The sequence below is a fragment of the Sinocyclocheilus grahami genome, unplaced genomic scaffold (assembly GCF_001515645.1).
Source record: "Sinocyclocheilus grahami isolate Dianchi unplaced genomic scaffold, SAMN03320097.WGS_v1.1 scaffold67.1, whole genome shotgun sequence".
NCBI lineage: Eukaryota > Metazoa > Chordata > Actinopteri > Cypriniformes > Cyprinidae > Sinocyclocheilus > Sinocyclocheilus grahami.
In genome coordinates this window covers 2,137,177-2,148,819 of record NW_015505246.1, presented here as the reverse complement: position 1 = coordinate 2,148,819, position 11,643 = coordinate 2,137,177, and the positions used below count along the sequence as shown (strand labels likewise).

The 11,643-nt window shown below is 43.8% G+C and overlaps 1 protein-coding gene across 1 annotated transcript in view; it reads left to right on the top strand.

The window, feature by feature from the left end:
• The first annotated feature begins 200 nt into the window (after nt 1–200).
• Nucleotides 201–11,643, top strand: part of chd1l (chromodomain helicase DNA binding protein 1-like) — a 20,640-nt gene continuing 9,197 nt past the window's right edge. The window contains exons 1-7 of the mRNA XM_016272100.1: nt 201–433; nt 853–965; nt 1,066–1,172; nt 1,445–1,559; nt 2,456–2,487; nt 10,030–10,111; nt 10,246–10,408. Of these exons, the coding sequence (XP_016127586.1) occupies nt 340–433; nt 853–965; nt 1,066–1,172; nt 1,445–1,559; nt 2,456–2,487; nt 10,030–10,111; nt 10,246–10,408 (706 nt within the window). The 5' untranslated portion in view covers nt 201–339. The remainder of the gene's footprint in view (nt 434–852; nt 966–1,065; nt 1,173–1,444; nt 1,560–2,455; nt 2,488–10,029; nt 10,112–10,245; nt 10,409–11,643) is intronic.

The window sequence follows — 11,643 nt, the reverse complement described above, 5'->3', positions numbered from 1 at the left end:
TGGCAGAGTCTTTGATAAAGAATATCTCTTTGGTTTTGAGACTTTAATCTTTGCAACTTCAGGGATCTTATCTATGCACAATCAGCTTGTAACACTCCAAAGAGAAAGGAAAACTTGAAATCGCATCATATGACCCCTTTAAGAATGGCGCCTTTAAAGTACGTGTCTGCATCGCCGACTAGTCATTGGACGACCTCTGTCCTGGGACCCGCCCACTCACTTGCAGGAAGTAGTCATGCCGAAGTTCACGTCAAACTCTGGCGCAGGCAAGCTATTAACTTAAATACTCGACTGAATAAAGTGTCTAAAGGTTGAGGTAAACATAATAAAACCACAAAAATGTCCAAATTTCTTCGAGCAATCAAAAGCAACATACCAGAAAAGGACAAATCGGAATTAACGGAGAGCGACCTGAAAAAATGGGGATTAGAAGGTGTGTGAATTGAGAGCGTCTTGTGACATTTAAAATCAGCAAAGTATTTGTATATCATTTAAGATTTTTTTAGCATGAAAATGTTTCACAAATTAAATTATTATTATTATAATGGACTGCGTTCATAGATTAAATAAAGTGGCTTTGTCGCAAATGAGCACTAATAAAACTGAATACTTGTCTGAAATGATGCTTTTCATTACGTATGTTTCGAGATTAGTCTTTTAAGTTCACTTTTAGAGCGAAATGGCATCTATTTCATGATACAACATTTTTGGACAAGCTTGGCTTTTCATATGGAATATTAATTTGTGAAACCAGTGAAAAAAAAAAGTTTTTAAAGGCCCACTTTATGGATTGAAATACTCTCAAAGTGTTCTTAGGAACAACACTGCAATCCTTTATCTCCTTCCTTACAGCAATTCATCTGAGGTCTTATCAGGTGGATGGAGTGAGGTGGCTGTCACAGTGTATGAAGAACCAGCAGGGCTGCATCCTTGGTGATGAGATGGGTCTGGGCAAGACCTGCCAGGTTAGTAATGGAATGGGTTTATCTTGCTTATAATACTTGCTTTTAAGTCAGAGATTTATTCCAAGATATCAGATAAGTGAGATTTCATCCTCTGCTGTAGACCATTTCTTTGCTGGCATATGCTCGGGGATGCCTTAAGATGAACGGACCGTTCCTTGTGCTTTGTCCCTTATCTGTTTTGGAGAACTGGAGACAGGAGTTAGAGCGGTAAGGGTAATGCTGGTATACGATTAGACTTGTGTTGTCAGTTTAGATTGCATATTAAAGATATGTTGATTTATTACTGATACAGGACTGTGAAACTGTTTGTCACTTTATGAATGTATGAATATTCCAGCATGAACTGATTTTAAATAAAGACAATGTGTTGTCACTGTCACTAGATGGAGACAGTAGCATATAAACGCTGGATTAGTATCTACCTTGAATCCAAATGAACATGAAAGATTAGTTAAGGTTCTCTATTTTTTTAAATTCAGCTTCTGTCCCATTCTGTCTGTGATCTATTACACTGGGGATAAAGAAAAAAGGGCAGAGCTCCAGAAAGAGCTCAGGAATAACCAACACTTCCATGTCCTTCTCACCACTTATGAGGTTAGTGCACCTGTTTTCAGTGAATAGATCTGTGATAACCAGTGTTGGGGGTAACGCAAGTTACATAATCAGATTACTTTTTTTCCAAGTAACTAGTAAAGTAACTTATTACGTTTTAATTTAGAAGGAAATATCTGAGTTACTTTTTCAAATGAGTAACGCTAGTTACTTTGTTTCCCATGTCTTGACTGACAGCTCTCGTGTTGCCATGTTGAGGGAAATCGGGAGTAAATGCAGAGGCGTTATGTGCGCTGTGATGCTACTGTAGTTCTAGACTAAATATGAACATTATTTACTCTTCTCACTGCACAAAAACAGATTCAGTATTCCTCAAAATGAATAAAAACAGTCAAATGCAAACTCAGAATATTATATAAACCTGCAATAATTAAATATGTTAAGACAAATATCAGTTATGCATTTAATCCCATTTTATTAACCAATGTCTTTGCTATTGACCGTCGATTATCTAATTCAACCATACTAATCAGCTAAAATTACACATTTGTTTCATTTTTGTTATTGCTGAATAGTGCTCCTGCGTCATATTCTTCATGCAATTTGTTTGAGCTGCGCCCTCTACTGTACAGACGTGAATATACATTTCCTTCAGCCTGAGGTGTATTCATTTCACTTCTGTTGTGAAAAGGGCTTTTACATTTGTAAAAGAAGAACTTTTTTTTATTAAAAACAAACAAGCAAGCCCTGCCCAGATTTAAAAAGTAACTCAAAAGTAACTTAATTAGTTACTTTTTTAGGGAGTAATGCAATATTGTAATGCATTACTTTTAAAAGTAACTTTCCCCAACACTGGTGATAACTGCATTCAGAGGGGTTGCTTTCCAAGTCTTTGCACTGTTTATTAACAGAAAATCTTCTTAAATCATATTTAATAGATGTGCCTCAAGGATGCCAGATACCTGAAAAGGTAATCAACTTAATTTTTCTTTTTGCTAGTTTTGGTAAACAGATAGAGTTTAAAACTATGTAAATTACTATATTTCCACTATTCTGCTACTCGGGCATTTTGCACATAATTAAACAACAATATTGGTTATTGGGTGATATTAAAGTTTTTACTATCACTTTTTGTTGTATTGGTGATATACAGTGGAGATCAAAATTAGAGAACAACCTACAATTTTCTTAAATTTCTAGGCCACTGCTTAGTCCTATTTTAAGTTATCCTAACAGGAGTAGAACGGCAGTTCCCTCTCGAGAATGGTCTCTCTACATGGCATCAGAACCTTCCTAAACCTACCTGAAATCTTATTGCACAATGCCAGTGAAGTTGCAACTCTCACTGGCCAATGCCAGCTAAGACGGCAAATAGAGGCGGAGCCCCGCTGCTATATAATGCCCAGAATCTTCCTCTTTCATGCAAATTCCTACTCAAGACAGCTGTGGAGAAGACACAAGAAGAAGGATTTCCCTCTCGGTGTTCCAGCATGTCGAAAGCTTGCACGCTGTGTTCAGGGCCTATCAAGGCCCCAGACACCCACAAATTCTACGTCCTGTGCCTCGCCCATGCGGAGGTAGCATTCACAGGGTCGGGCTGCCCGCACTACGAGGAATTCTCAGTGCGGGTGCTTAGGACCCGGAGGAACATCGCCCTCTGTGATTTCTCTCGGTAATGTCCCACTGCCGCCAGCGAGCCTCTGGTGGGACCGCAGCCACACGTGGGTGATCGCGCTGAAAAGCAAGTTTCACCCCCCTGCTCTCCGGTGTTTTTTGCAGAAGAGAGCCTTCGACCCACCCCTGGTGCTTCGGAGGTCATTTCATTCGGCACGGCGGGGGATGACGGCGTTCTCGACGAGGTTATGTCTCTGACGGCGTCCGAGAAGGACTGGGCCCACGCTGTGTTCAGGGCCTATCAAGGCCCCAGACACCCACAAATTCTACGTCCTGTGCCTCGCCCATGCGGAGGTAGCAGTCACAGGGTCGGGCTGCCCGCACTACGAGGAATTCTCAGTGCGGGTGCTTAGGACCCGGAGGAACATCGCCCTCTGTGATTTCTCTCGGTAATGTCCCACTGCCGCCAGCGAGCCTCTGGTGGGACCGCAGCCACACGTGGGTGATCGCGCTGAAAAGCAAGTTTCACCCCCTGCTCTCCGGTGTTTTTTGCAGAAGAGAGCCTTCGACCCACCCCTGGTGCTTCGGAGGTCATTTCATTCGGCACGGCGGGGGATGACGGCGTTCTCGACGAGGTTATGTCTCTGACGGCGTCCGAGAAGGACTGGGCCTACACGCCGAAAGAGCGCTCTGAAGTGGAGGGACACACCGCATTTCAGTTTCACTCCGGATTCTCACCAGGGCCGTGAGCGATCTAGGTCTGGAGTGGGAATCCCCCGACGAACCAGCTAAGAGCAAGCTGGAGTCGTGGTTCCTCCACTCGAGCTGCCGCTCTGAGGAAGCGAGCCCCATTTCTCCCCGACCTGCACAACGAGGTCGCTAAGGCATGGGCTGCGCCCCAGTCGGCTTGCACCCATGCCGGCGGGTCGGAGACATTCACCAAAGTCGACGGGGCAGAAGCCCGTGGATATATGCACATTCCGCCCATCAAGGAATCCATCGCAGTGCACCTCTGTCCCTCGTCTGCCTCTCTGAAGGCAGGTGCTTCGCTTCCAATGAGGCCGTCTGACAGCTCACATCGTGGACAAGGCGCACGCCTCCTCAGGGGACGCGAACCAGCTAAGAGCAAGCTGGAGTCGTGGTTCCTCCACTCGAGCTGCCGCTCTGAGGAAGCGAGCCCCATTTCTCCCCGACCTGCACAATGAGGTCGCTAAGGCATGGGCTGCGCCCCAGTCAGCTTGCACCCATGCCGGCGGGTCGGAGATATTCACCAAAGTCGACGGGGCAGAAGCCCGTGGATATATGCACATTCCGCCCATCAAGGAATCCATCGCAGTGCACCTCTGTCCCTCGTCTGCCTCTCTGAAGGCAGGTGCTTCGCTTCCAATGAGGCCGTCTGACAGCTCACATCGTGGACAAGGCGCACGCCTCCTCAGGGGACGCAATCTCAGTGCTTCACACAATGGCGGTGCTCCAAGAAATTTCTGGACGAGGGTGGAGCGGATCCCGAGGCCTTTAAGGCTGGCGCCACGCACATTTACAAAATGTGTGGATGTGGCGCTTTCCCCTCTGAGAGTGAGCGGAATGCGCATCTTGAATTATTTGGACGATTGGCTGGTTTTGGCCCATTCCGAGGATGTGCTCAACAGCCACAAACGCACACTGTTACTTCATCTGGAGATTTTAGGTCTCTGTGTGAACATACAAAAGAGCACGTTATGCCCCAGCCAGTCATTGACATGTCTGGGGGTGCTATTAAACTTGGTCCCGATGAGGGCGCGTCTGGGTCAGGAGCGCATACAAGATTTAATGTCCGCTCTGAATACTTTCAGTCTAGGATGTACTGTGGCACTGAAGGAATATCAGAGGCTCTTGGGACGGATGGCGGTCGCCGTGTCGGTGTGCCACCTCGGTTTGCTCTATATCCCCCCCCTTCCAGATATAGCTGAAAACACAGGTACCGAGAAGGGCTTGGAAAACGGCCCGTGCCCGCGTTGTGGTCACTCGCAGGTGCTTAAACGCACTGAAACCATGGTGAAACCCCGACCTGTACCAACAAGGCGCCCAGCTGGGTCTGGTCATGTGGCGGAAAGTGGTCACGACGGACGCGTCGACGACGGGCTGGGGAGCTCATTGCGACGGCGTACCGGCATTGAGCTACTGGACGGAGTCGAAGAAAAAGTGGCACATAAATCGCCTCGAACTGAGAGAGGTCTTTTTGGCTCATCACACAAGTCCGGGAGGATCACGTGTTGATTCGCACGGACAAGATGTCAGTGGTTATCATACATAAACCGCCAGGGCGGTGTAGACTCGAGAGCCCTTTACGATCAGGCAGCACGCCTTTTACTGTGGGGCTATCGAGGGATGGGATTCCTCACGGAGAATGGAGACTGAACCCCAGGACAGTGAGACTGATATGGGAACGGTTCGGGAAGGCAGAGGGGGATTTATTCGTGACAGAGGAGAACACACATTGCCCACTGTTCTTCTCTCTGCCACGCTCACCCCTGGGCAAGGACTCACGATGCCGTGGCCGAAGGCCCACCTGTATGCATTTCCCCCCTTGAAGATTGTGTCACAGGTGCTGCACAAAATCAGAGAGAGTGTCGGTGTTATTAATCGCTCCGTACTGGCCAAACAGGCCTTGGTTTCCCGATCTGCTGAAGATATTAACGGCTCCCCCGTGGCTGATCCCGCTGAGATGGGACCTCCTATCTCAGGCGGGCGGCCTGATATGGCACCCCAACCCCGAATGGTGGAAACTTCATGTGTGGATGGTGTGCGGGAACCGGTAAACTCGGACTCATTGTCTCGCCACGTGATGGACACGATTACGGAGGTGCGAGCCCCTTCCGCCCTTCGAGCTGCTTCTGTCTGTCGGACTGAGAGAGCTATCGCCTAAAACCGCACTGTTGCTCGCCCTTGCTTCGGTCAAGTGTGTGGGGGATTTACAAGTGTTTTCTGTAAATGCTGACTGCATGCAGTTTGAACCAGGTGATTGTAACGTTATGCTCAAGCCAAGATTGGACTACGTGCCTAAATCGCTCTCGACACTGTTCAGAGTGCAAGTGGTGACGCTTTCTGCTTTCACTCCAGAGTCAGCGTCCTCATCGGATGCCGCCCCTCATCAGGTACTATGTCCGGTGTGGGCTCTGCGAGTTTACGTCGACCGCATGGCTCAGTTTCTGCAATCTGAGCAGCTGTTTGTGTGCTTTGGAGGCAGCACCAAGGGGCAGCCGGTCTCCAAACAACAACTATCACATTGGGTGGTAGATGCGATTGCCTTGGTCTATTCTATCCGGGGTATGGAATGTCCTATTGGTGTCAGAGCCCATTCGATGAGGGCAATAGCCTTCTCGTGGGCATGAACTAAGGGTGTTTCTATCAAAGACATTTGTATGGCGGCTGGATGGTCTTCGCAGAATACCTTTACCAGATTCTACAATTTGGACGTGCTGCCATGTTCACTCCTCAGGTCTGCTGTGCTGTTGATTCAGTCGGAAGATTCTGGGCTTATGCCGCCAAGACAGCTCAATATATAGCAACGGAGCTCAGCCCCTATTTGCCGTCTTGGTTGGCATTGGCCAGTGAGAGCTGCAACTTCACTGGCGTTGTGCAATAAGATTTCAGGTAGGTTTAGGAAGGAAAGGAGTCCCCAAAACCGTCAGCTTCTGATGCCATGTCTTGTTCCCGTCTCTCGGGGAACCGGAGACGTTTCTTAAGCATATTTTATAAATTAATTGTATTCTGAAGCACAGTGTAAAAAAATGTAAATGACATATTTGAAAAAGAGCTGTATTTAAGATTAGAGAACACTTACAGATATTAGTTATTGGTGTTAATGGGGAAGTCGTGGCCTAATGGTTAGAGAGTCGAACTCATAACCCAAAGGTTGTGGGTTCGAGTCTCGTACCAGCAGGGATTGTAGGTGGGGGGAGTGAATGTACAGCGCTCTCTCCCACCTTTAATACCACGACTGAGGTGCCCTTGAGCAAGGCGCCGCAGCATAAAAATGGCTGCCCACTGCTCCAGGTGTGTGTTCACGGTGTGTGTGTTCACTGCTGTGTGTGTGTGCACTTTGGATGGGTAAATGCAGAGCACTAATTCCGAGTATGGGTCACCATACTTGGCCACATGTACCGTCACTTTGTCACTTTAATCTGGCACCTGGTGCTAATTTCCTTCATTATATGACAAACCCTACTTAACTGGCACCATTCCAGTTCAGTGCTCAACAGGGTAAGAATCTGTCTCGGCATGTTTAAGAGCAGTTGGACTGAAAACGCACTCTGAAGTGACGAAGCCTCTCATCAGCAAAAAGAATCAAAAGGCTATACTAACCTCTGCTGAGAAGCATGTTGTGTGGACAGAGGAGAACTGGTCCAAAGTTCACTTTAGAAAGTTTAATTTATTTGGGTCTGATGGGAAACATTATGTTCGGCGTCAAACTCGGGGAAAGACTGAATCAGTGAAAGACTGAGTCCGTGAAAGGTGGAGGAGGAAGTGTCATGCTTTGGGGGATGTTTTCTGCAGCAGAAGTTGAGTCTCTTATACAGCTACATGGCAGGGTGAATGCAAATGTTTATCAGAACCCTCTTTCAGCAACATGCAGTACGTTCCCTGCAAGCATCTTCCGATCAGCCTGCAATTTTCATGCAAGACAATGCGCCGTCACACTGCAAAACGGATAAAACAGTTCCTTGAAGCTAAGAACACTGAAATGATGAAGTGGTCAGCCCAGAGATCTAAACCCAAATAAAAATCTCTGGAAAATCAACAAAGTTATGGCTCAGAAACCCACTACAGTTACCAAACTGTGGAAGAAGAGTGGACCAAGATCACACCAGCACTGTCTGAGAAAATAGTGGTGTCCTGTGGCCGCAGATGTGCTGAAGTCATTCAAAGCAGGAGCCTCTACAATTCCTACTAATTTCTGACAACTGTAACCCTCCAAGATTTTAGTTGTAATCATCTTTCATGCTACAGTGGTTACCGTTCTCTAATTTTGATTACTGTGAAGTAATAATTTAGTATCATTGTTAAATGTAACATTTAGCAAATTGCAAAATGAATATCTATATTTTTCATACTGTGCATTATAGATATCGTTGTTATACCTAAATTCACTTGTAGTTTTGAGAAATTTTTTGTTTTATGCTTTTCTTTTTTTTCTTCTGTATATAAACATAACACTGTAAATAAAGAGTAGTTTTATCAGCTAACTTGTTCTTTTGTAATGTGTTATTTTAAAAAATTGTTTTGTAATTTACACTATAGATCAGTCTGGACCCGCCTACATTTCATATTTCAAGAGCTCTAATTATATTTCTTACTTTGATAAACGCACGTTAAAATTGTAAATCATTTTTTATTTTATTTTTTAAATGTATTTTTGGAGATGGTCCGAAATGAAAGCGCAGGCGAGATATTCAAACTGTTCCTTCATGGCATTTGTTGTCATGACATCCAGTGAGCGTATGATGCTTGACATAATCGGGCCACATTTTACCGCTCAGGGGCGTAGCATCTGGGTATGCAGGGTATGCAGGTGCATATGAGCCCGGGCAGATTGGTGGCCTGCCGAGCCGAGGGGGAACTTTTAATTGAAACGAAGGAACGAATAGAGTCCTGCACGGGCCCGGCCCGAGTCCGACTGGAGCCCATGTCCTTTTTCTCTCTCTCTTCCCCATTACACAGCTGCTGTTGCAGCCATTAAAATAGTTCAGTTTTGGTTTTTAATGGCAAAGTGGCTATATTTCTTTTCGTTTCTTTATTAAGTTAATTTAGAAACATGTTTGGAACATTTTTTGTTTGTTAAATTCAAGTTTTCTTTTTTTTTAAAGTAACGACCAATCGGCCAGCGGCAGACAATGAGTGGATCATATGTTTGATCAGTTTAGTCTTCTCAAATCAACACAACTTGCCTAAAATAAAATCTATACATACAGGTGTATCTCAATAAATTAGAATGCGTGTGGGCAGGTGCCAAGTCCTGCTGGAAAATGAAATCAGCATCTCCATAAAGCTTGTGAGCAGAAGGAAGCATGAAGTGCTCTAAAATTTCCTGGTAGATGGCTGTGTTGACTGTGGACTTCAGAAAACACAGTGGACCAACACCAGCAGATGACATGGCAGCCCGAATCGTCACTGACTGTGGAAACTTCACACTGGACTTCAAGCAACATAGTTTCTGTGCCTCTCCACTCTTCCTCCAGACTCTGGGACCTTGATTTCCAAATGAAATGCTAAATTTACTTTCATCTGAAAAGAGGACTTTGGTCCACTGTGTTTTCTGAAGTTCACCCAAAAAAAATCAGCGCCATTGGATGCGCTGATTTCTAAATATCGGCATCAGCCAGAGAAAAACCCTTATCGGTCGATCTCTATTGCTGACACTTAAATTAATTGTTTTGCCACTTTTGCACTTGTTATTGATGTATTTTGAATGCAAAGGGCACTTTATTTTTTCAACAAATTAGTGTTTATTTGTTATGCAATTTTTAAGTTTTGTAATAACCGATTGTTCCGGTCACTGTTTGACACTGATGAAAATTCAGATTTGGACCTTTCAATATAGACTTTGAGAACCCCTCCTGTAGATGATCTTTTAACATTTTAAATCTGCAATAAACACACTTGACCCTCCTTGGTTTTGCAGGCAACTTTGCGGTCATCTAATCTTTAAAACTAATTTTGAAGCCTTTAAAAGTTTGGTTTGAGTGTTTTGTGTGTATGTGTGTGTTGTATTTTTAATTTATTTAGACAAAATAGTGTAGAATTTTAATATCTTCCATTTATCAGCCATATAACATAATAATAATTATCAGTTTATTGGTGTCGGTGACTGCATATTTCAATTCATATTTAACTTTACCCCTCCACTCTCTTCCCACAGTTGGAAATGGAAGATTTTAGTTGTCGATGAGGCTCACCGGCTGAAGAACCAGGAATCATTGCTGCACCAAACCCTCAAAGAGGTTACACGATTGCATTTTCATTGTTTTTACAGTCACTGTCAATCTGTAAAACCCCTGATAATAAACCTAGCCTTGCCTGTCTATTTTTCAGCTTTCCCCTGCTATTAACTGCCATCTGACATCTGCCTTCTCAGTTTACAGTAGGTTTCCGAGTGCTGTTGACTGGCACCCCCATTCAGAATAACTTGCAAGAAGTCTATTCCCTCCTCACCTTCATCCAGCCCAGTCTTTTTCTGCCTGATGCTGTTGAGGACTTTGTTAGTGCCTACTCAGACGTACAGACTGAACCTGCTCTTGGTATGGTTGCACAAACTTTTGCACTTTCAGTGTAAAAATCAAACTGTTAGTGCTGAAAAGATAATTTATATCTGCTACCACCCTTATTAACACTTACAGCTGTTGGTTTCAGCAAATGTTAAAAATCCATAGTAGCTGCCATCATTGACCTTAATGTCTTTGGTTAGACAGTAATGCTTTTAAAATCTTGTTTCTTTACCTGGTATTGCTTTAATATTTGTGGTGAAAATTACTGTGCTGTGACTCACTGTAGCTGCTTATCACAAAAGCACCGATCAAACAGATCTAAGTGACACAGAACCATTGTAGAGGTTTGGTTCCAAACCTAACACATCAGTTAACTCCCTGACATGGCAGATTACAAAAAATATGTCAGTTTCGCAATGCCAGTCTGGTGTAGAATAGATGCTCTCTCTCCTTGACTCACCTGTCAGATTTGCTTGAGGCTATCAAAGGATAGAGATAATAAATTCTCATTTTTCTTTTTTAATAAATCTGCAAAAATGTCAACAATTCTGTGTTTTTCTGTCAATATGGGGTGCTGTGTGTATATTAATGAGGAAAAAAAATTAACTTAAATGATTTTAGCAAATGGTTGCAATATAACAAAGAGTGAAAAATTTAAGGGGGTCTGAATACTTTCCGTACCCACTGTATATTTATATATATATAATGGTTCTAATCAATAATTTCATCAGTTATCAGTATTGAAACATTTTAAGTACTGCCTTGTTAACCACAAAAGACTTCTTTCAAAATCCTAATTATTCCAAACTTTTGACCAGTAGAGTATAATCAGGGGTGTGAAGTAAAGAATTACAAATACTCACGTTACAGTAATTAAGTAGTTTTTATCAGTAATTGTACTTTTTTGAGTAGTTTAAAAATTGTGTACTTTTACTTGAGTACATTTTAAGTGATGTATCGGTACTTTTGCTCCGCTATTTTCCTCCGTTTGTGGTCGTTACATGCTTATTTTAATTTTATTTTTATCCATCAACGTGATTGGATAGATAGTAATAGGTCTAGTGACTTTCGTCAAATCAAATGTTTATCATGGCTGCTGGAAGCGCATTCTTCAAGCATCAATTCCGTCACATCTTCCTCTAACTTAATATGTTAAGGTAAATTTCGGATTTCTGCTTACTAAATGATTTGTATATAGGCTATGCTTGCCTATCTACACGGCCTGAAATTTGGTGTGAGGTTGCGGGTATTGCGTACAGTGTTAACTC